At 36.2% G+C, this 26,428-nt stretch overlaps 1 protein-coding gene across 1 annotated transcript in view; it reads right to left on the minus strand.

Moving 5' to 3' along the window:
• Positions 1 to 26,428, minus strand: part of osy (ABC transporter oskyddad) — a 71,700-nt gene that overhangs the window by 4,733 nt on the left and 40,539 nt on the right. Inside the window, exons 2-7 of the mRNA XM_017617973.1 lie at positions 26,027 to 26,186; positions 14,002 to 14,264; positions 13,806 to 13,899; positions 1,278 to 1,705; positions 984 to 1,203; positions 744 to 921 (exon numbers count right to left, since the gene is read on the minus strand). Of these exons, the coding sequence (XP_017473462.1) occupies positions 744 to 921; positions 984 to 1,203; positions 1,278 to 1,705; positions 13,806 to 13,899; positions 14,002 to 14,264; positions 26,027 to 26,186 (1,343 nt within the window). The remainder of the gene's footprint in view (positions 1 to 743; positions 922 to 983; positions 1,204 to 1,277; positions 1,706 to 13,805; positions 13,900 to 14,001; positions 14,265 to 26,026; positions 26,187 to 26,428) is intronic.

Raw genomic sequence — 26,428 nt, forward strand, 5'->3', positions numbered from 1 at the left:
CGAATCTCCTCCAGTTCTGTAATTCAAATATTGTATGAGCTAATTCTGAGATAGAGAACGCAAGCCTCACAAAAACTCGTGAGGAATAGAAATGACGATGGTGCAGAAGAATACAGTTTATGCATTTTTGTATTGCTTGTGGTGCTTGCCTTCACTCTTGAATTCGACTAACTTTTAGATAGCAAAAATTTCGCCCAGAAGTAGGCAACATTTAATTTCTGACATGTCTTTGTTACTACTCGATATACTTAACGCATGCAATTCTCAATCGACTTCCGACAAAAACCATTAAAGCCGGGTGGTTTCCAGATATAAAATAAATGTACGTAAATGATTTTTGAATCATGTTCGGTCAAAGCAAAAATATCAATTCTAAACAAATCATCACAGGTATTAAGCGCATATAGTTTTTCAGTGAATTGACAATTGGTAAACTGATTATCTGGCCTATTTTAACCAACAGGTAGGTCGAGAACTGAATTGGCTCAGCTAGTTGTTTTTTCGGGTAGCTGAACAAACAATCGAGCACATTTTAATGCCCATCTAGGAGAGGCACCTAAAGTGCATGTCACCTTTTAAGAAGGGATCAGACGATTTGCGTATTTGCACATTTTGCCAGATACAGAGTGGTGTTGTCTATAAATATTGAAAATAAGTTCAGCTTAATAAAAGAAATTCCAAAAAATTACACTCCGTAACTGCTGTGATCTCCACTTTACACTTAAAATATGAGTACTACTCACTTGACATATCTAAGCGCACATTCACATCGGAGGCTTCAATGGTAGAGTTTTCGGCATAACGTCCATTATCCACGCGTTCATGCAAAGCATCCGTATAGTTCCTATCGAAAACTAGAGCGCCCCAGGCATTGCCGAGACGCACTTCCTCATTAGCTTCAGCTTCAGTGTGGTAGTACTTCTACAGACGAAATGTTGTGTTAATTTTTAAATATTCCAAATATTTATTCGAGCTCAACTTACTACGCGCATGCTCTTGTTCTTCTTCAGCATATCCAAATAGCGACAACTCAAATAGGTTTGATTACAACCCGGATAAACTGGACAAAATTGATCGATAGCCATTTGTTCTGAGAGTTCACCATTTGCAACAGCCAACTTGAGACCGGTGGGATCGTGTCCAATGGCATAACAGAAAAGAATGATCTGTACTACAGGCAAGGCGACTATAAAGAGCATAATACTACGAAATAGCAGAAGAAAAAAATAAAAAAAATTATACGAAGATTCAGTGCCCATCCCTTCCCACCAACTCACCCCACATTGCGCATCATCCACAAGAAGTTCTTCCATATCAGCGCACGCATATGATGCGCACTAATCACATTCAAGTGCTGCAATATCGATGTTGGTGGCTCCTTCTCCGGCGGCAGCGGTGAAGCTGGTATCTCTGCTGCTGTTATTGGATCACGTATCGCCGAATTCATTGATATATTATCACCAAATTCACCAGAGATATCTGCAGTATTATGCTCATCTGACATATCCAAAGCTGGATTGGAAATGGCTGGCACTTGCACTTGTTCGACAATTTCCTGTGCAATCGACGAACGACGCCGACGTCCCATATTCTGCAACACAGACAACTTGAGAAAGACTTCCTCCAGTGAGCTGGCATTATATTGTTGGCGTAAAAGGTTGGGCGACTCCTCGGCAAGCATGCGCCCGCCACGTAAGAGGCCAATCTGTAAAAGAGATGGCAATTGGGAGATGAAAAGTTTAGTTGGTCTCTGGCGTAATTGTTTATTTAAATTTTTTTTATGAAAGTGTTTATACGCAATAATATATAGTAGTACAAGTATATATGTATTTATCAGTGATGGGCATACTTAAGTACTTTTGTATTTAAAGTGTCATTTTTTGTACCAAATAATTAAATTCTTAGTATTCGGAGATGTTTAAATATTCAAGTAGTATTGAGGAGTGGCTATATACTCAAGTAACAAAAATTGATATTTAGTAGTCAAGTCAAAACCACTTAGGTATTTAGAAGCTGTTAGATTCTAAAGTTAAAAAAGTTAAGTATTTATCAGGCGTTAAAAATAAAAAATACTCAAGAGAGAAGATTCTAAATACTTTCACTAAAAGTATGAAGATAAAGTAAGATTTTACTTAAGCTTAGATTTTTTTTTCTTGTGAATCCTTGCATTTGAAATTTTAAATGAGTTAGAAATTATTATACTTCGCATTTAAATGGATTTTTCTATACGCTAATCAGATGAGTTTTTCTTTGCCTGATTTATGTTGATTTTGGACCAATTTTATGGGGTTTTCAAATTTAATTGGGGAATTTTTTTCGAGTGGTTGGCAACACTGCACTACACCAAAAACTCACCTTGCTCAATTTGGGAACTATTTCGGGGCTTTAGAGATTTTTTAATTTATCAGGACTATTTCGGTATTCTCGGTACTATTTTAGGATCCCCAAGACTGTTTAGGGATTTTAGAGATTATTTCTGGATTCCAGTCCAGTTTAGTGATTGGAGTATTTGGAAATTTACGTTTTATTTATCAATCTTGATATCGATTCGGATCTCGAAAAACCAGAATACTCACTAGAATCCTATGAACCTCGAAAATTCTGAAATAGCTAGAAAATCCCGAAATAGTGCCGAAAACTCTGAAAATGCAGAAAGTCCTAAAAATCCCGAATTAGTCTCGAAACTCCTGAAATAATCCCGAGAATCCCAAAAATTCTAAAAGTGTCGCAAATTCCCAAATAGTCCCTAAAGTATGGAAAATCCTAAAATAGTCCCAAAAACGTCGATATAGCCCCGAAAACATCGAAATAGTCTATAAAGTCTCGAAACTTGAAAATCCCGAAGTTCTCAATTTTTACACTCAGTATTTGGTTTTTAATCAAGTCATAAGTACTAATTGATTTTGTTGCGTATTTAGTGAAGACAAAGTCTCTAAATACTTTGGTACGCGGTAGTGAAGACAGTGCAAGAATGATAGAATACAAGATTGCGCCAAGCGAGTTGAGAGCAAATGAGCGCGACGCCATCAAATACAAGAATGGGAGAGCAAAGACGAACTCAACAAGAAGAAGAGGAATAATCGAACAAAAGGCAGTGTTGCCAAGTTTTGAATTTGAAAAATTTGATTGGTGTATTTAATGGATTTTATATGTATGCATAAACATTTTTATTGTAAGGATACCGATTCAAATTAATAAAAATCAATGATTCTTGCTCGACGGAAGATTTCTGCTGGCATGAATGAAAGTGCTGTCACATATTCAATTACGATTGCTATAAATTTTGCTTCCATTTTTTTTAATATTTACAGAGTTTGAGTTTGAAAACTCCAAATTAAAAGCACCAAAAACGCACTAATCATAAATAAAGAGAGGGTTAGCGGTCCGCGAATGGCGCCACCTTTATTTTCTGCATCGTGAAGCCAGAGTCTCTAGGTACTTCTGGTGTTGCGTTAAGTGAAACTAACTAAATACTTTTAGACTAAGTAGTTAGCGCTGTGAACAAATGTACTAGCATACTCGGTATTTTGTAACATCTGAAACACTTAAGTAGATAGTACTTTGGTATTTACTACAACATAAATACCTAAATATTTTTGTACTTAATACTTAAAAAGTATAATTTTGCCCATCACTGATATTGATGTTGTTAGTGGTAAACGAGATTAATATGTGCGCTTATCAAAGCAGATATTTTGTGTGCCTGCATCTATTTACAAAATAAATTTGCTCCTGCCTAAGTTTGTCGTGTGTTTATCATTTTGTGCGCCATCGCCCAGTTAGCTGTTAGCCACTTGCGGCCAAGTAAACTTTGTAATAAACCACATTGTATAGTTGAGCTTGACCCAAGCCGCAGTCAATTATTGTATGCACACTAGGGTAGTCTAAAATAGTGAAGTAAAGTAGGATTGTTCTTTATAGAAAAAAAACACCAAAAAATGCAATGGGGGACTATTAAAAAATTTTATTTGGTATTATTGTTGGAAGTCTCCTGAAGAAAAACATAGCTTTTCCGATCAAAACATATTGATTTTCAAGAATTCTATAAGTACCATTTCCATGAAAATTTGTTTTCTCCCCATATAAAATACACGAAAAAAACTTTGAGCGCTTTGAGTGACCTCTATTTATTTTTTGATTTCGAAATAAAAACAGAAGGGTATACTTTTTCAATATAGAACCATCGTACGAGGTGTAATTCAGGTTGTAATTGGGACCTTACGTTTTTCACATGCATTATTGGACCATCCTAATGCACACACACACAACTAAAAATACACATCTCTAACTTGACTATCAATTTTGTTCAGCCAGTTGGACATACAGCAGAGGTGGCACTGTGTAGATGTTGTGCGTGTTTGTTGTGGGGCTCCTACATTTACCTCTCACTCGATCTCAGACTATTTACAAACTCTACAAAAAAGTTAACTCTCTAAATGGAAAAACTCAATGGCAACGGATTTTCGGATGAGAATGCGCTTAAAAGTTTTATCATTTCTTGGTACCTACAACAACAACGTTTTTTTTTTTGGTGTTTTAGTATTTAAATTAGCTAGATTATGAATGGGACAGTAAACTAAATAGTGCATTCTGAAGGAGAGAAACATTGTGTAAGGAATGTCAAAATTCACTTCAAAATAATGGAAAAAGTAGATATCCAGGAGTAAAAAATAGAGAAAACAGATCGCGACTTACTCTGTGGGGACTTATGACTTGGATATTATAAGGCTTACCAAAAAAAGGATTTTTTTCGGCAAAACAGGAATTTTATTTCTCAACACAGCGTTCTTGATACATTTGGATTAGAGTTTTTTAAATTTCTGATTTGTAAACAATTTTGCTCTCCCTAGTTCGGGTTTATTTCGAAACTAGTTCGACATTAATATGGGACAAATTCTGGGTTATTTCGTGGCTAGTTCCGGACCATTGCAAACTGAGAACCGAACGTTTTGTGCCTTCAGTAATACATTGGCTCTTTATCCAGCGAACAACGAGTGTTGAATTGCTGCGAATGGATACAGAGTCATGTTTAAGAACTGCCGTAGGACCAAGTAATTTACCAAAATACAACTCTCTGAAATTTCCAAGCAAGTCCGATGGCCACCGGCCTCAATTATAATTTAAGGGAAACCGCAGGTCCAAAGCGTATGGAGTCTGGACTCGATCATTTGTTGTGATAGCAAATTACCAGAAGATCATTGGTGTTAAAGATGAAAGAAAGAAAGTGCCAAAATCATTAGAAGGGATACATGTGAAGCAGGATAACTGAAGTCCGAAATGAGTAACGAAATGGTATGACTATAGAAGCTCCGGGGAATTTTACAATGTTACGATCGAGAATTTAGCTTTAATTTTCCCAAGAGCTCATCTGAAAATTGTTGCAGCCGATATACATATATATCACACAACGATACAGGGAGAGGTATAGCATCCAGCCATATCCAGTCACAATCTAGAATGTGATTCAAGTGTTTAACCCACTCATACCCACGCCCAGTTGGAGCTTGATCGGTAAGCAGAAAATGGATTGAAATAAAAGTTAAACAAGTGAAATTTTAGGCAAATGAATATAAACATAAGAAGTAGACAATTAATAAAATTATAGTTTAAAAAACTAAAACATCCCTATTATAATAGCCATTCGTACTTTCATCAGGTATGTAAGTTGAGAATAGAAATCGCTGCATCTTTTAAGCGCATCGATATTACATAGTTACATCCCGAGCTAATAAAAGGAAGGTAAAAAATGCCGATGGTCTTATTTCTCAACAACAAAAGACTGGGCCTCATAGCGAGGAGGCGCAAAATCAAATTTAAGTTGGCTTCGCAAAGATTAAAGTCTACAAAATCGTCACTCTAACTTGGGTCAATTCCGTGACAGCTGAAAATCCGGCAAGCGACCATCATACGAGCGTTATTTTACATTCTTTTTTTGTTCGAAGTAACGCAAAAGACGAGAGAGAAGAAACTAAAAAAGCTCTTGAAATTCGTTTGTTAGAAAAACTAAAAGCTAATATTTACTACAGTTGTGTATGCAGTACCACAACAATGGTAATCGTAATTGTAATTGTAATCGCAATCGTTCTTGCAGTTGAAATTGTAAGCCTAGTCATTATCATAGTCATTATCATAGGCGTAATCATAGTAAAATCAAAGTCGTAGTCCTAATCGGAAGTGTAATCATTCTCAAAAGCCCCTTATCCTTATCCTTATCCTTATCCTTATCCTTATCCTTATCCTTATCCTTATCCTTATCCTTATCCTTATCCTTATCCTTATCCTTATCCTTATCCTTATCCTTATCCTTATCCTTATCCTTATCCTTATCCTTATCCTTATCCTTATCCTTATCCTTATCCTTATCCTTTCATTATCCTATCCATTTAGTTATCGTTGTCGTTATAATAATAGTGTTCGTTATCGTTATCCTTACCATTATTATCTTTATCCTTATGCCTATAAATATCCTTACGTCCATTCTTTTAGTTATCGTTATCGTAATACTCATAATAATACTGAGTTATCGTTTTGCTATTGTTATATTTTTCTTATCGTAATAGATATCGTTATCTATATCCTTATCGTTGTCGTTTTTGTTATCGCTCACGTTTTCATTACTTAATTCTTTTATCAATTACAGAGGTATTTCACGAACATCAGAAAAACTTTAATAAATATTTAGCTCAAGGCAAGCCACTACTGCAGGTTAAACTTTACACCATTCAATTCTTCACCCTACTGCATCTCTTCCTTATTAATATCTACTGAACTGGATAAAAGTAGTAGAAATGTGTAGAATTTGTACGTGCGTCTTAGACGCTTAACTAAATTTACACTTTGAATAACCACTGCCACATCACTGCAGCTGTAACGGCTTTGGACGTTAGTACGCGTTAGTTAAGCGTAAAGCTGAATAAGTGGAATGCTGAAAGGATGACTGCGACGTGCGGAAATTAACTTCAATAATTGATTACCATTTGAACATGAGCAGATACTCGCAGGAATAAATTAAATGCGCAAAGTGAGATCAGTAAATAAAGGAAACGAAAAATAAAATAAAGAAAGAAACCAAACCGCTGCTGAATAGGAAAATAGGCGGAGGAAGTGAGCAAATTTCTAAGGAAAAATGCGAGAGTAGAAACGTTAGTGTGGAAATTTGTGATAAGAAGAACAAGCGTATTTTCGCTGCTTGAAATGCCGTAATAGCGACAGGAAACTAGCTGTCCAATTGGCGAAGACAATATTTTTGGAATTTTTATTTTTTTTTTTGGCTTTTAGTCACATAAGGCACTCAAACAAAAGCATAACTTAATTAAGGACACATCTGTATCGATGAGCAATTTTTGTCGGCTGACTGGTTGTTGTGGTGCACACGATAAGTGCCATAAGCTATTACAAGCATAACATACCAATACATGTACATATTAGTATACAATAAGCGTTACACATGAGGTTATTACATTTATAACCAAGGTAAGTGGTACAACCATAGCTGCACAGGCGGACAATTCAATGCACATATGTTTGTACATACATATGTGCACACAGTTATAACTCGTTTGGCCTGCTCGTAAAGCTGTTAATAAATAAAAGTTAATCCGTAAGTTTGTAGTGGATTACATTCATTGCATAGAAATTGACATTATTTACAATTTCCGACTTCCGGCCAACTTAATTTAATATCAATGGAAAGTTTTCGGCACGACACACATTGTAAGCGCCAAAAGCTAAATGCCAGAAGAAGAGGAATGTATGTACATATGTATGTAGTAGCATCTTCCAAGTAGGAAGGACATTCATTGTGTAAGAGCTATGTATGCAACAACCAACGGTCGGGCAGGACGAAAGCATACACACAGCGTGGCGAACAGCATGTCTACTTGCTTACGGACTTACACGGCGTATACGCAATGTATCATTCGTACGAAAGGGATTAGGCGATGAGTGTGCCACACAGCTAGCAGCTGAGCTGAGCAGCGCAGCGGAAGCGTATAAGAGCGTACATATATATATGTAAGTGTAAGAGTGTACTTGCATATACATACATAAATTTCGGTGTGTGTGTGTGTGTGTGGGGATGTTCGTTGTCTCAATGGTGTCATAGAAGTGTACGCGAGGCCTTTCACTACACCTACGCTGCACGCACAAGGAAGCATACAACCTGAATAGCTAAGATTTGTGTGTCCGCATATGTGTACATATGTAGGTATATACAGCCAAATAAGTGCATACATACAATATGTACATATTCACTCACTTGTGCTAGCGATTCTCGCTCCTGCGGCGTATACAAGCAAATGATAAAACAAACAATCTTATACGCGTCGCTCGCACGCTTAGCCTTAGTCAGCTTTTTTCTTGTTGGCATATAAACGTAATCCTTATATTTGGCTGTAACACACAAAAACAATTTTAGGCACACACACACATACACACACACATACGTACACTCAGTTACTCCGGCATGTATGTACATATATTTGTTTTTGACTTTGCCGAAAGTGATGACTTCGCGCAACTTGCCACCGACTCTTTGTGTATCTAAGGTGCTGTTTGTTGTTGGTGGTGGTATGAGCAGCGTACTCAACTCCATCTACTGCTGCTACAACTAACATATCCTACCATTACTGCTAAGTAAAACTACGTTAAATTACACCTCTTTCTTCTTGTTCTTCTTCTTTTTCTCTGCGCTTTCGCTGATTTTTGTGCAAATAGAGTTTCTGGCAAATTTTGGGGTAAATACAAATCTATTTAACTATCAATTTCGGTATCAACTAGTTTGGTTGGATTTACCGCTAAGTTGCAGCAACGTAGCAATGGCAACGGTGGTATTTAAGGCCGTGTCTGGCAAAAGTTAACTAAATAGCAGCCTAGGCATAGTTAAGTCTGATTTGTTGTGTCACTGTGTTGACACCTATAATTTGTTGTCGCTGATTGTTACGTAGTATTTCTAGACACAAGTATGTATGTGTGTACATTTAGCAAATTGAAATTGCACATAACAACAGCAACATAATATTAAACTTTATTTGTCTTATTTTCTTATTTAGCTCATTCATGAACTCAAATGTTGATGTTGGCAAAAGTTGACATGACTTCATTTAGTTTATTCTAAACTAATCAATCTAAGTGATAAGTGAAAATTTGGATTTGCTTGCGAAATAATATTTTATGTCAATGATAAACGAGAAATTTGCGAAAGTGATGCAAATATGGTGCGCAATAGCATATATTCTATAATTATAATAAAATGCAGAAATCTTATTGGATGCTTGACTCGATTATTTTTTGCAACGAAAGGAAAAACATATCCCAATAAGTCCTTAAATATTTCTTAAGAACACCACAAGATTCTGAAAAAATTTCAAAAGGTAAAAAGAGTTCTGAAAAAAGTCCGAAGTGTCTCAAAATAATCCCGAAAGATCGTGAAAATATTCCAGAATGTCGCGGCGGTCTCCAAACAAGTACTGAAAATCTCACATAAATCCTAAAAGTTCCCAAATTTTTCGCAAAACCATTAAATGATTCCAAACCAGTCCCGAAATATTAATAAAAACTCCAAAAATGTGCGGAAAATCTGTAAAAACTCCCGGAAAGTACCGAAATTTTCCGAAAAATATATTACAAAATTGATAAAAATATCGATAACAAAATCGATAAAAATGTCGATAACAAAATCGATAAAAATATAAAAATATCAATAAATAATCCATAAAAATATCTTGCGTTAATATATTCCTATCACAGCCTATTCTTGGAAACAGCCACTCTAACCAATCTAAACTAATCTTACGATAAACGCTATCGTTATAGATCAAAGTTGAAACGAATTTTGACTTAAATCGTTTTCACTAGGCTAAAAACAAATTTAAATAGCATCCTCTATAAGAATATAAGCTTATCATAATGAGACAGCCTCTCTTATTAAAAATATATCTAACAGCCGCACTCAGAGTCGTTTAATGATTATATAAGGTATCCCTCAGTAACGATTTGAAAAAATTCCCTCTCAGAGTCAGTTAATGATTCGTTAACGGCATTCAATGAACATTAAAGTTAACTAAACAAAACCCTTTACTTAACTTTTTAACGAAATATTTTGAAATTTTTTGTTTGTTTTCAATAAATTTCAATTTCGATAACGTTGCTGTAATAGTAGTGAGCAGAGCACTTTCGTGTTATTCAGGAGATCCGAATTCAATCCTCGGCAAGGAATTCTTTTTAATAGAATTTTTTTTAAGTTTTATTGCCGAAAAATTCGTTTTTTTTTATTTATTTAACGTTTGGATTTTTTTGATTCATCATTTTTCTTTTACTGTCAGCTTCTCAAATTTTTAGTTTTTCCTGTTTTAAAAAGATATTTTTTTCATTTCGTTTAGTTTTTAGAAAACTTATTGCTAAACGATAAATATAATAACACATCTTTCAATTACTCATACGAAATACAGAAAAGAGCTTTCAAGATAGTTGCCGAAATATAAAGACTTTTGTCTCTCGAAAGACTGAGGTGAGTTGAAAGACAGATGCCAGAATTGGCCTGTTATTGGTCTTGTTTGTCTTTTAGCAAACGGTTTAATTCAATTTAAAAAAATTGCTTTCCTTTCTAAAGCAATAAAATCCATAAATCAAAAGAAAATTAGATCAAAAAAGCAAAAAAAAAATCAATAAAGATAGTTTATAAAAATTAAGCAAGAAAAAAAGGAAAAAGAAAATTTTCCTGCCCTAGGACTCGAACTCGGATCTCTTGAATGGCACGCCAGTGCTCTGCTCACTGTGTGAGCCAGTGCGCGCAAAATATATAAATACTTATTTTTATATTTTATTTGAATCTGAAAGAAAAAGTGAGTGATGCCACAAAAATGAAGGGCCGCAACTGGGGCCAAACTTAAATATTTTATTTCATAATTTTTAACTCTGAGAGGAAACATTGGGCACGTTCAGAAGGCGCAACAGCTCAGTAACTGTTGCGATTTTACCTTCTGAACGCGTTGTTGTGTACTTCTGATCAACTGAACAGTTGCGTGTTAGATGATCGTAATATTTTTCTGATCATTTGAGACAACATGTTGCTGTGTACCTTTGAGAGTTGAATTTGACAGTCAATGCATCAAGCCGTTCAGAAGACGCATAACGATAATTTTTTTACAAACGGTTGCACTCAACTGCTGCGTCTTCTGAACCTACCCATTAATTAACAGATTTAACGATCATTAGTTAAGTGCCCGTTAGAGCTAATTTAAAGAACGTTTCTGAGTGCGGCTGTAAGAGACTTTTCTGCCTAAAAATTTTCATCACGCACTCTGCGCTGCACTCTGAAATAATCTGCAGGAATTGTTTACCTAGTGTCTTTGGGCTCATGCTAGCGAGGCCTGGCCACTCGCTCAGAAAGTGTTCAACTGTCTCTTTTCAGCCCAGTTCATCGCAACTGCGATAGAATCTATTGAAGGGTCAGCCAATCTTTTCGGAATGTACCCCAATGAGCCAGTACCCTCCCTGTGCAGGCTGTCATAAGTTTATAGGTATTTTGTTTGGTGATTCCTAAACGAGCACTGGTTTTATGTGATTCGTAGGATACCCAGAGCTTCCAGGTAATCCCACACAATTCTGCATGGTTCTACTACTCCTTAGCCTTCGACCGATAAGTTTCGGCGAAATTGCAAACGTTTCGGCTTGGAAACCATGCAAGTGTCTAGTCGGTGAAAGCATACCTTTAGGTTATATTTTTCAAAAGAAATCTTCTGCACCAACCCCGCTTACCAACTTTGCCCATCCATAAAAATAGTTAAGCCCTCCAAAAACTGGATCCTTCCTTGAGTCCAGTCACTGCGGCGTGGGAGTTTCGTATGGGATTTGTGGTTAATTCAGGTCTTTGACAAGATAAAGACAGTGGGGAGCTTTTCACTTTCAGTCGAACGGTCTTTCCTGTCACAGCCGCAAGGCACACAGTCCGATGGCGCTGTTAGCAACTGGGCTTTCCATAAAAAATATCTAATAAGAGAGTATGGGTCAGTCTACAACTGTGTACAACCAGTACATAATTCGTAGCTTTATACCCCATCTATTGCCGAACATTCACTTGAATGCATAGAAAGACACCAAGATCTTCTTTTCACGCTTTTCAACGTTCCAATTAAATTTGGGGTCCCGAACAAATAACTCCAAGGTATTTAACATTATTTTTCAGATATAGTTCTGTTTCTCAAAACCTTACTTTAGTAAAATTAGGTAACTTTGTTTTAATTATGAAAAGCATAAGGTAAGTTTTCTCAGGGTTTACGCTAAGAGAACAATTTATAGCCTAGAAATCTACCGTCTTTAGGGCACCTTCCATAATTCCGCTTATGGCGGAAAGAAACTGACTTGATGCCTGTATTGTTACATCCTCGACATATGCCACTACCTGTATGTTCTGAGAGTTTAGCTTTACCAGTATATAACGGTGATAGCACTCGACCCTGCGGGGTGGCTCTCACTGCTTAAACGGCCCTGCTGTGGTAACACAATTCGGCGTGAATTACTCTGTTCTTTAGCAGTTATAAATCCCTGCTTCCATAAGTGCCTCATGTATGCAATCTACATTGACATTATAAAAGGGACTCTAGGTGTCGAAAAGTACCCATAAAAATCCAGAACGATACCCGAAAATCCCGAGGAAATCTCGAAGATTCTGGAAAGAAATACCGAAATATAAGATACGGAGTACCTGGAAAAAAATTCAAAAAATCCTGAACGGTACTAAAAATGCAAAGAAAATCTCTTAAAGAATCGAAAGCAATACCACAATATGAAGCACGAAAAAAGCGCGTAAGCTACAAAATAAATAGTGAACGATACCGAAAAACACCTCGGAAAATTCTAAAATAAGTAGGAGTTTCAAAAAGCCTCTGCTCAATATAATTATTTAATTATTTTTGTTATAATTAATAATGGAGTTTATTATGAGAAGATAAGAAGTAATTGTTAGTCAGGCGGTAGTCAAATGATCCTTCAAGGCCAAATCCTCAGTGAGCCTAAAGTGCATAGAGAAGCTTGCATCTCTGGATGCGAGGGCACATTGGCTGCTGTCTCGACCTCCATTGGACCTGAGCTCTTCTATTCACTAGGTCTCGCACTATAAAGCTAACGCCCAGAAAGAAAAACACCAAACTAAGGGATTATCACTGGCATAAAACCACGAGAATTCGTCTATCTAAACGCTTTTTAGGAGAGTACAATATGAAAAAATAAAAGTTACTAAGAATTATTACAGGTTTTTTGGCGGTCAATTGTAGGCTAAGTGTTCATTTATATAATCCAGACATCTGGTCAAGCGACCTACATATTGCTCTTCTGTAACTCTGCCAAGGAGACAACATTGCACCTGCTTCTGGAGTGTGAGGCCGATTCTTGTACATAGAAGCGAGAGGAGGACCTATTCTGAAACTTGTAGAGTCTGTAGGGCTAGCTGAGGTGTTGTGATGACCTAAGGGCACAAGAGACTTACTGGTCCCAGTGCTTTATCTATCTATCCATATGTAAGTAAGAGGCTGCCACAAGAAAAACTACGTAAGAAATTTTACCCTACCTGTCACATAAATATTTAATATATCCTATAATTATTAAAAGATCAAATTCCTGTCTTCATGATTTAAATAAATATGTTATGTTGTTACTCTGCAATAAATTTGGTTTAAATTTGAAAAGTTCTTAGCAGTGGTTTTTTATTATTTATAAATTTAACGAAAGTAGTGAACATTTTTCGATCACAAAGAAATAACGTAAATACATAGAACATACATTTTTTGGCAACACTTCAATAAACTTACCACATGTGCCTGAGCGCACTCGTCGATATAATGTGTTGTGATTATCACAGTTGTATTCCCATTTTTTGTTATGTCAACCAAATGATCCCAGATGCTGCAAGCCACAAGACATAGAGAAACAAGGGAAAAACGAGAAACGAAACATAGTACATGAATAACATGCAGCACAAATATTTGTCCTTATATGCACACTCACCTCTGCCGCAATACCGGATCCACACCCGCTGTCGGCTCGTCAAGTATCAACAATTCCGGTTCGTGCAACAATGCCACAGCCAAACTCATGCGACGCTGTTGGCCACCACTAAGATTTTTCACCTGTCGCGAGCCATTTGGCAGATTCAGAAATTTCAGCAAAAACTCGGTGCGGTCATCGATTTCGTTGCGGGGCATGTCCGCAATTATGCCGAAGTAGATTAGCGTTTCGCGCAAAGTGAACTCGCCATAGAGTGCAACTTCCTGTGGGAGAGTGAAAAGAGAAAAAAATAAAATGGGTTAAAAAAAAAACTGGTTCAAAAATGTCAAGGATAGGAGATTGCGAAAATGACAAAGTAAGCGTAAATTCAAAAAAAAAAGGAAAGTGAAAAATTAGAAAATTGAAAAAGTAAAGGAAATTTAAAATGGAAGCGATGTAAGGAATTGTGTAAAGCAGTGAAGCGTGTATTTGAATGCGAGAGGGTGGTGAGGAAGAGGAAATGATGCGTTGAAATTAAAGGCAAATGGGAAAGCAAAATCTGATGGTAATAAAACATGAATATCAATTGCTTTGTTCAACACTGGGGGGTTAAATGTTATAAATTAAAGTTTAAAATATCGCCTGCGTGCCGCCCATTACGGATACGCCCAAATTGTGTTAGTGTGTTTGTCTAAAGCATCTTCGTATGCAAATGTGTACATGAAAAGAGTTTAAAAGGAGAAAATTAAAATATCCTTTTTATGAAGTGGTTATATAGAGCTGCATACTCGTAAGTTAGAAAAGTGCAGGTAAGTTGGCTATTGGTACTCTTTTAAGTTATTAAAATAAAAAAAAAGCCCGGTTGGTCACATATATTTCCAAAGATGGTATATCCAATATGCTTCCTGTAATACGCACACGAAATGTCAGCCCGAACTAATAGCAATATGGCTGTAAGCCAGCACAACCTCTAATCTGTGGCTTATGGCTGAGTTGCTTATGCTCTCGACTGTTACGAAATCAAAATCATACTCAATGTATGCAAAAACTTCCAAGGCAAATTCTTTCTCTCTGAAGGCATTACTTATTATGGCAACCAGTTTTTGCAGAGTCAACACACAAAATATTCTTGCATTTGATGCAAAGTTAAAGGATTTGTTGAAAGCGACATCCCACGAATTCGAAACTCAACCAATCTCTACAGACATTTGACCATTAAGTACATCAGTACAGATTGACCGAGCTTTGCCCAGAATGCTTACAATTTTTAAAGTTTTCAAGATTTGGGTATCAAATAGTGGTCAATTGGATAGCTTTGATTTAAAAATATATTTTGATGTACCTCTTTCCATACAAATTATATCGATAAAAAAAATATTATCACTGCCTAGTACCTTAGTATTCAGTGAAACAAAATTGAAAAAAAAAACTTTGAAAAAATAATGTTAAAAAGCAAAAATATTTTTGACGAGTCAGTACCGCAGAATTCTACAAAAAGTAAGTTTTTAAAACAAATTGAAAATTTTTTTTACTTTTTTAATGTAATGAAACTAGTGAGATAAAAATTTGTATGTATTAAGAAAAAGTGGCAACCCCCATCAAAAGTATTTATTTACTCAAGTTCTCAAAAATACCTTTCATTTGATATCCATATTAACCCTCTAGTAGGCTGAACCGCCTCCAGACGGTCGTTAACTAAACAACTTTTTAGTGCACCTATAATAATTTTTTTCTATATTCGTAAGGCACGCTCTTTAGAAAAAAATCGTACCTTACGGCGAAGTAAATTTGAATCCGTTATGTTAATTCGTTATATTTTAATCGGCAGTTGAATTACAGATTGTGAAAGACACGGTTAAAGGTAATTATTTCTTGCTATTTAGTAATTTCGTAATTAAAGAAATTTTTTCTTTTGAAAATTTTTTTTTATATAAAAAAATTCGGTGGATTTCGTTGTTAAAGGTACCGTATTTTAATATAAGTTTTATAATTATGTCACCATTCGAAATGGAGAAAATTGTTTTCGAACACAGACCGTCTACAGACCGGCTTGCCGACATATAAAAACCCAGTTTGCATTTTTGACCGTCTGCTGACGGGATTGCCGGTTCGTAGGTCAACATTGTGTAAGAGAAAGCTGAAAATACGTCAAAGTATATCGGCGAGCCCGTCTCCAGATGGTCTTGGTTTTTCTCCCCTGTAGGAAAAAGTTACTGTTACAGATCGAAATGGACATAATTTTTGGATTTCTCATGCTAAAATCACCCATTCCTGAATTTTTCAACTCATAAGAAAATTGGCCTACTAGAGGTGTAATCTGTTTTAGTAAAATTTTGTAGAATCGGTGGCAACCTAATACCAATATCTTAAGGAAAGCACTTACTATATAGGCAAAGCCTTGTTTAGAAGCTTCCCCCGAAAAGTAATATTGTATCTTAATTTTCTTAACAAAAAATTTTAAATTATACGCTAGAAAATAGGTGGCAATCCTATTCAAAATTATTATTAAATTGGCGATTTTCAAAGTAGATTCGCATTTGATACGCATATTATGAAGTGTTATTCAATTCGTAAATAATTTCGAATGGGTGGCAACCTTACACGAATATTTTCGGAGATAACACCTATCTAGATAAACTTAAAAAGCAAAACATTATTAGAATACAAAATTTCAACCAATTCGTTAGAGCCGTTTCCGAGAAACCTTTGGATATATATACATACATGTATACAAGAATTGCCCATCTAAAGTTATAAGATTATAATAGAATTGAAGCTAGCATCCTTACCAACCTTATATATCAAGGCAAATGATTGTGTTATAAAAGCAAGTACTAGCGATGTTGCGAAACTATTTTTTCAAGATCGCCAACAAGGACTCAACCTCTTCTTTGAGTATAATACAGAAGGTACGATTCGAACCGGGGGTTTGGGGCTGTCAAAGGATTATAAAACATAACTTATGGCAACTTCATTCGTCACAATTCTAGCACCAAAGTAGTTCTAACAGTCTTCCCTCTCTTTGCTGTCAATGGAGATAAATCAGCTGATTTTCGCGATAATTAGTGTCTAAAATGTCGGAAAGAGTATTACTCCTTGCCTCCGTAAGCAACCATCAGCCCTGAAGCTCCTTGTTCCACGAAGGAGCAGGAGTGCGACTTAGAGGTGAACGAGGCGTTAAGTTTTATACAAACTAATAAGAAAATCATCCGATGCATTGACGACCGCGTTTTCATTGTCCTGAGTGGAACAAAGTCTAAATATTTCTGCAGTCAAATACTAAAGCTTCTTCTTAAAACACAGTGAGATCCCTTTTTAGAGTTTCGCATTGGAGCAGAATCTCCGCCAGTTGGAAATTCGAAACACCTGTGGTGCGAGAGCGCATCCTCTCTGAGGTACCCTCAGTTTAAAATGTATCTCTTGCCCTTTCGTGGTTATAAAGGAAGGTTTGGTTCCCATGTTGAAAATGACGAGCCAACAAGACAAGATATACTCTAAAAGCTGATTTGCGTTTGCATTTCACTTTTATAATGACAATATTAGACAAAACCAGCCACCTTCCGCGGTGGTGGTAGCTATTCGGAGTCATATGAAAAATACGTACAGGTAACAACAAAGTCTATCCACCCATTCTTGCACCTGAAGTTCAGCCTTGCATTAAACAAGGCCTGACCGCAGAAATTCGCAAGCTTGGCCATTGAAAAATGGGACAATAAGCATATGGGGCATCCAATCCACCATTGATAGCATATCAGAGCTGGCACTACCTTAATTCCTACTCGCTGCGCTGGAGACTACGATTTCAACCAGAGTAATAGTGGCGAAAAATTAAAGCTTTGGCGAGGCCATTTTGTTCCGCACCTGCTTTGACTGCATGTACGGAAAAGTGTCCGCAGTCCTGGCACCATTTGTAAAACATTTTCAAGTATCATCGTTGCGTTCCAAGAGAATATGGTAGCAGTCAGTAAGGTACGAAGGTACCACACTCCAACTTTTGAATTCCCACCAGCAGATTTGACTGCTCCAACATCCAATGGCGGACCACTGGTATGTCGAATTAACTTCAGGGATTACTGATTTCCCTGGAAGTAGGCAGAGAGTTGTCCCTGATGAGCTGGCGTAGTGTAACTATTAAGCCAGAGGTGCGCATTCGCAGAGGCGATTGTTGGTTCATAATGCTTCCCGACGTATGGCCATTATAAGCAAACGATGCGGCACCGACTCCGAAGAATAGTGAAGAACCTCTCCTCAAAAAGATGGCACCCTCGCGAAATTGCTGGCGACTTTTGTGGTGGTTGGATACACAAATTTCACAGAATTCCGATGTCTAATTATCAGTATCTTGCGACCTTGATATTTCAGAAAAGAATATTTTAATTCTTCCAAAAATTATGTCAGCCAATAAAAGGAAATAATTTCGTGACTAGGAGGCCTGTAGGATTCGCTTTGGATTGCACCGTTTAATCCCAATAGAATCGCAAGACGTTGCAATAATTTTCCGCCACAAACTTTTACTGTTATATGCCAGAGTATAAAGCTGCCACTTTTTTGCTGTCAAATAAAATTGTCTTACCGACCACTCGACGACAAAAACTTACTAGCACAAAAAAAAAACAACTATTATTCATTGGAACGGAGCTGAGAAACAGCAGTGCAGCGTCATGCGCTAGACGATTTATGAATATGTATGTATGCATGAGTATGTGGTGTGTTTGTGTGTGTGTGGAACAAATGCAAGTTGATTGGCAATACACAAAGGGCCAAACGTTTAATCCGGTCTTAAAAATGTCGTTCGTAAGCTATTTGCGGTGAACAGCAATGCAAGCAAGACACTTTGGTTTAACGCCTTGCGCCCTCTTATCCACTTTTCAACGTTTTCTTTTTATCCCCCTCGCACATCAGCATCATCACTAATTCAATGCTATCTAAGCGCTTTTAAACATCTCAGGAGCTCAGCTTCAAAGCTTCGTTGGTTGTCTGACATGGCCTGTGGGAATTTCACTATTGTGGCAACAATCGGCAACACACCTACACACACAGGCCGAAAAAACCTCAAAAACAGCAAATAACAAGCGACAAACGCCAGCTCAGCCAGCCAGCTTCAATGAATGGAAGACGGTGAGACTACTACACCTACACAGACTACATATCTTCTGTGTGTCGCGAGCGCTCGCACATTTTGTTAGCGTCAAAGGAGTGAATGCGAATGTGTGGCGGCGTTGTGTAGTGGGTGGTAAGAGACGCTAACGCTGCTAGGCGAGCAAGTTGAAATTCGCCAGATTTATGACCAAAAAGCTGCAAACAAGCGCACAATCGTAGTAACTACAACTGAAACGTGAGGCGGCGACAACATATTTAAGTGCAGACGTGCGTGTACGCGCCTGTATGTAGTATATATGTATGTGTACATACATACATATGTGCGTGCAATCGCGCTCAAGGCGTCGGGAGTGGCATTGGCGGTTATTGCGGCTGTCGCACAAGTAAGTTTTGACACAGCCATTGTGCTTTTGCTTGTTCTTTTCGAACAACACTTGTACTCAAAGCAGTTTATTATTACTACTTTCTCTTTGCTCTTTTTTCCTCTCGTTCGCCGCTGAATCCTTGAGTTGTCGCTCACAAATCCGCCCATAATCCTGGACTTGATTCATGTAGACGCGTCACAATGGACAAGCCGCGCGATGGCTGGCTAGCGAGCATAGTAATCGTACTGCACTTGTGGTGGTGAAGACTGAAGGGGGAGCGGCAGAAGTATTCCATGTCGATTGCTTAACCAGTTGGAAAGATGCTTTTTTCCATCAATTTTGTGTGTCGCCGCTCACTGGGATTCGTGCTTGTGTGCCCGGTATGTATGTATGTATGTATGCGTGGGTACGCGCATTTTTCCATTACTTCGCTTAGCTTTTTTTGTGTTCTGCACCACTTTTCTCCCACCGCCTGCAAGCGGATTCTTTATTATTTCATTTTCGTTTTCATTTACTCCTTTCACGCCTTGTTTCCGTCGAGTACTTTCGTTCATCTTCAAACGCGTGCAATACTTAGCCTTAGGTACTTGCTTTTGTATTCCCAGTAGCAAGTAGGAATTCAAGTGTAGGCACCGAGCGACAAACAGCGGCCGGAGTAGACTCCTAATACTTAGTATTTAAGATAGTCTGGATGGATAGACAGCCGTGTGCGAGTGTGTGTTTTAAGCAGCTAATGCAACATAGTAGTAGATGGGTTAAGGATTATGTGCGTCCAAAAAGAAAAGGGAAAAAAGTTGTCCATTAATGTGAAACGCTGTACATGCAAAGATACATGCACATTAGGGTGCATCACTCTCCCTTAAAAAATTGGTACTGTTTTCTATCGGAATTATAAAGCTAATTATATTTTAAGACTTCCGCCTAAACATTTCAAAAGAATATTAGGATTTGAAAACACCTACCTACGAAAAGCGATTTTTTATAAACAAAATAGATTTAAAAAAATATTTGTTTCAAAAAGTCACCTAAGATGGTAGAAGAGTTTAAGCTCAAATTCCTGCATAAAATTTTTTCAAAATTTGTCGACGGAATAAAAAAAAAATAAGATATTTGGAAGTATTTTAAAATCGTACACTGACTTAAATAAGTGTAAACGTGTTGATTTTTTTTCACAATTGAATCTTTTTATAATTTTTCTCTAAATATATTGCCTAAGCTTTAGCCAAACCCATATAAATTAAAAACTCAAATTTTATAAAATATTCAGTAAAATAGAACAAATTTTCTTCAAAGTTACGAACTAAAAAATCTGAATTTTTAGTATATTTCTGTATATGCCGTTTTATAGTCCACATTATTTTATATATTTTATTTTAATCTAATGAAGTACAAGGTTTAACCGTTTTAAAAATCGTGTTGATTTTTGATTTTTTTTTTTTTTTTTTTTTTTTTTTTTTTTTTTTTTTTTTTTTTTTTTTTTTTTTTTTTTTGTGACGGCTTTTGCGTTTCTTTTTTTTTAGTTAGTGTATGTAACAGGTGCAATTTACCAAAACTGGCTCGCCTGCATTTTATTTCATAAGAAATTTATGTTTATCTGGAAAAAGTGCAAAAATCCGTCAGCAAAAACCAATTATTAAAAATCAAAACGATTTTTTGGCCGCTAAAATATGGGATATATAAAACTGCATAACCAAAAATGTTGTAACGATTCAGGATAAAATGCTCGAAAATTTTGATGAAAATTTGTCCGATTTTTCTAAATTTTGTATAAATTTTTAAATTTGGATAAATAGGGCTATGATGACAGCATGTTTTTATAGAAAAAAGAAATTGAGAATATTTATGAATTAAAAAAAATAAAATCTACACGTAAACGCTTCTTTGAAAAATTTAAAATTAAAATTTTTTAGAAATGTTTTAGCGAAAGTCCTAAAATATAATTCCAGTGAAAAGACAGCTTTTTCTTTTGGTGAGCCACCCTAATTTACATATACATATTTAGTAGTTGCTGCAAACGGCAATCTTATTTTCATTTTCGTGTTTCGTTTTTGTTTTCGACATTTTCGACATCTATGAAGACATTGAGAAGACATTTTAAGGATGTTAAGCTACGATTGCATTCTATGAAATGCGATAAGAGAAAGTTGCTGCCGCATCACTTTAAGATTGCATAAGACATAGATAAATAATCAGTATAGAAACAATGCCAAAGTACGAAACAATGGAAGAATAGTAGAGAAGTTATGCACATCTAAACATGATTACTACATATGTATGTATATACCAAGGGAAAGAACAAAGTTGAAGCAGATTAAACTGCTAATACTTTAAAAATCAAACCGCATATACTTTTTTATCTAATGCATATAATGACATATGTACATTCGATTGAGAGGTATGCTATGAAATGTTACAGCTGCACCTCAATCTGTTGTACCAAATGCTAGAGAACTATGCTGCTCACTTTGTTGCTCTAACTCAGATCGTTATCGTATTTAAGCTAGTATCGATCCTTCCCTAAATATCCTGGGATTTTTTCGGGGATACAAAGATATACAAAATTTAAGTTACGTTTTAGCTCCAAAGCAGGATATATTCCGGTAACCCGTTTTGTACCTTGTAGGGCTCTAAAAAACTAGAAAAACGGTTGAATTCTCAAAGTAACAGGCACTCCTAGAACATACACATACATATATGTATGTATATACAACACCCTCAAAATATATGAAAAATTCGAATGTCCGAATAGCATGAGGATACAAATAAAGGTATGCAACCAAAACAGGACACCTGTAGTAGGAAAAGCCTAGGCCCCTCGAGGACCTAAAGCATTGAAAATTCACTAAAAATATATGCTTACATTTAACTCTTAAAATACTCATTCTACGTGAAAAGTTCATAAAGAAGATATGATTTAGAATAAATCATAATAAGTAAATCATTGCAAAATAAAATTTTGCAATCAAACTCAAAATTTTCTTGATACAATTTTTATTAACCGCTGTTGCTTATATTTTCAGTTAAAGAAATTATATAAGCTTTATGTCATCAAACAGAGAATTCAATGCAGTCTTACGTGAATGTTTTACTTTTAAGAAAATGTGAAGTTTTAGTGGCATTGTCGGCATTCAAACGTATTAACTTCCAATTTTTATTTATCCGCTAGTAAAATTCAATATAAACGAGAAATCGTCAATTAAATGTTTATACCTTATTTCTAATATTGGTGCACTGATCTGATATGTAAAATATAGGTTGAAAATTATGGTTTTGAAAGTATTTGAGATACTATTGCTTAACATGGATTAAACAATAGTTAATTAATGGCAGTAAACGAGGGTGATGACCAGATGCTAGGAGCAAAAAGAGGCGCAGCTAAAAATTTCGCAACGAGTCTCTGAAGAGAATTTGCCGGGATAAGTCGCAATCGGCTACAATTCGGCATTAATTAGTCACAACTAGACTCGTACGCGCACGCAACGAATATTTTAATTCGTATTTTCTATTTCAAATATGAAAACGAAATAATGTTACTCATACGCCATGTATCCACAGTTTGAACAAACTTAAGGCTCTTAGTTAAGAGGAAAGAGCAACAAAAAAAAAGCTCAATTTTCCATATTTCTTAAACAATTTCGTAAACTAAGTGACCCACAGAATCCCAAAGGAAATTATTCCACTAGCTAGAGCCCACTCTTTTAGCATTTTTTAAAGAGATTGCATGCTCATCGCAGCACACTTTCCACTAGCAGCTAATTTATCTGTTTTTTTTTTTTAACTTATTAATACACAAACATATATAGCTGCCAGCAGCTATTTGTGATTTCAACTTTTCCCATACCTGTGTACACACAATTCACAAACGCACATCCCTTCCACGTTGATTGCATCCTCAAATAAGCGCCGGAAGAAAAAGTAACAATAAATGAAAACGAAAACAAAAAAAAAAACAAATACGTACAGCGAAGCATGCTTCACAAACTTATTGCAAGTCCACGCACAAACACGCGAAAATGCTGCTTAAAATACTTTTCAGCGTTCAATTGTTTATGTTTTTGTTTAAGTGCTACAAAAGTGGCTTATGCGGTAGCTTAACGTAACGCTGCAGAGTATTTCACTGAAATCATCGTTTCAGAATTCGCTTGATGTTGTTGAATTTTGTTTTCACAGCAACATCCTGCCATTATTTTTGTATTTGTATGGCTGCAAGCATGTGAGCTTGTACGCCTGTAGTGTAGTGTATGTTTGTGCGTATTCATGGTTTCTTTTTTTAGCTCAGCGCACTGAGTAGTTTAAAGTGAAAGCTGAAAGGATTCCTCATAATCGCAGCACTTAGTATTGACTGGAAATTTTGCTTTTAAGCAAGTTAAGCAATAAGTTATCGCAACGCTTGTATGGACATACGAATGTAAATATTTAGGCATATATTTGATTGTGAATGGTTTCTTGGTTTGATATTCTATTTTGGCAACTCCCACTGGAGTATGGATTGTGAAATATACATTTTGTGTATGCTTACATATCCTGAAGCGTTTTTGTAATTAAATTACAAGTTTGTTTAAAATTGATGGTTTATATTGAAATGGTGGCATATGGACATTCTTGTTAGTAAGCCATTTCACCTACAAAGCTACTTATGTAAGTGTAAAAGAGATTAAAACGATTGCTTTATTTATTAACTTAGAAAGTTTTACTAGGCAATTTAAACATCAACAGCACAATCAATGCCTCAGGTGGCACTGTTAAGCAAGCAACTGAAAACTATAATTATTAACTATGTATGTACGTATGTATTTCCATGTTTCTTTGGCATATAAAATAACGACCGTTATGAGAAATTTGTAAAGCGTAATTTTTGTTTGTTGATAAAGGGATCCGCTTTTCAATTGCCTACCGAGCCCCAAGTACCTAGTACCTGATGGCAAGCGCTTGTGTTCGCTTGATATAAAGGCTGATATTGTTGGTGGTGTTTGTCTTTAAATTCTCTTACCTAGTAAATTTAATAAAAAAAAAATTCTATCAGTGAGTGTTGGGCTGACTTCCAAAACGTAGCAATTCAATGTTGGGATACGATATTTAAGATGTTTGTATATGCAGAGTTGCGAAGCATTGTAACCGTATACATTGCATATTTTGAATATTCATTATAACAATTATCACCCTTTCGCAATTTTCCAATTATAAAACATCAATGGTCACCAAAACAAACGGAGCATCAACTTTTTTTTCTAATGCGCTGATTACTCTGGCGATGCGCTCTGATAACTTTTCGGATGCGTTTTGGAAAAGTATACATTGTTAACATTTCTTAGTTCGGCGCTATGGAACTTTACACTTTGTGCGGATCCATAGCCTTGTTTGTAGATTATCGCAATAAAATCAAGTCTAGTGGTTGCGTAATCTAAGTCTGAATCTCGTTCATAAACTCATAGAGATAACTTGTGCCGTGTCTCTGCTTACAACTTTTAGACACGACAGAAAGCATCTTTGCGAAGCAGATCTACCTACTGGACATGAGCACACTTCCAAAATATCGGCAATCGCATTGACGTAAAGAGAAAGCTTCAATACCCATATGCTTACTGTAATCACCTGAACTCAACAACATCAGCAAAACTAAACCAATGGGCTTAAATTAGCTGTGCGAAAGCACCGTCTCAGTAGTTCCCGCTTGGGAAACATCATTGAGTAGACGAAGAAAAAAGTTTCTAATTCCTTTACTAACTTCTCTCCAGGCTATAGCTGTAGAAGAAAACGACCTCTATTAGCGCCCTTGTTGCTTCAAATATTTTAAAAGCAACTGTCAGTCAAGTCCCCACCACTGAAGGCTAAAGAAAATTGTCTTCTGTTCGGAAATATAAGATAAGATACAGAACTAATCTGAAAGAGAAATAGATGTCTGGAATATTTTGTGAGTGAAACCTGACAGTCTGACTTTCGAGCTTCGAAGGCCTTTAGCGAGGTAACCACGTAGCATGTTAGACAAGCACGCTGACCCAGACTGATCATACGAGACCCTAAGCTGCATCAAAGACGAGTAGTCTTTTCTCTTATGTTGATGACGACTTTGAAATGTTTCAAAGTGTTCATTTCCTTCTAACTTCAAGCGCTTGCCCCTCACATTTGAAAGAAAGTACACAGTTCGCGGAAACAACAATAAGAACTAAACTATCCGATTTGTTTGCCATCAGTTTTCCAAAATGTGTTCGCAACAAACTACATAATCTAAGGAGAAAACATATTTTATCGTCAAATTTAAAAAAATGAATTCTCAGGTCAAACCGGGCGCAAAGTAGTTAAAATAACCTAAACAGGATAGAGAGGACCAGCATGTTTTTAAAAGGTGAGTAAACAATATAGTACTTTCTCTCTCTGTTTCGCTTCAGTTCATATCGAGGCTTTATATTTAATACCCTCTATCCGCAGTTTCTACAAAAATTAGCTTCAGATATAAAAAGCTTGTGAGTAGAATTCACTATTTTATTGTACAGTTAGAACTAACATCAGTGATTATTAAAATTTGAGATAGAGTGTATTGAAAATAAGTACTCGATATCTATTTCCGCATATGTCAAACTTACCTGAGGCATATATCCAATTCGCGGGCCCGGTACACCAGAACCTCTGGAGCCTGGCCGGCCGCCGAGTACCCATATTTCTCCGGAGTTCAAGCGACGTCTTCCAACAATGCACGAAAGTAATGTTGTCTTGCCACAGCCTGAAGCGCCCAAAAGGCCATAACTGAAAGGGAAAAAATATATATAGAAAATCAGCACAAAAGCTAATACGAAGCATTGCTCGAATATAATAGTATGCGAGTAAGTAGGCAATTAAATGAAGTATTTATTTTAAAGCAAATTCTTTTAAGTATTGACAAAAATACTAATTTACTATTTAAAATTGGATTTTGGGACAGAGAGTTTCCACCTGTTTGAAAATTGTAGTTTAAGTAAATTGATAAAATAATAAATAAATAAATAGCT

The sequence above is a fragment of the Rhagoletis zephyria genome, unplaced genomic scaffold, assembly GCF_001687245.7.
Source record: "Rhagoletis zephyria isolate East Lansing unplaced genomic scaffold, Rhagoletis_zephyria_1.1 Rzeph_scaffold_01533, whole genome shotgun sequence".
Classification (NCBI taxonomy): domain Eukaryota; kingdom Metazoa; phylum Arthropoda; class Insecta; order Diptera; family Tephritidae; genus Rhagoletis; species Rhagoletis zephyria.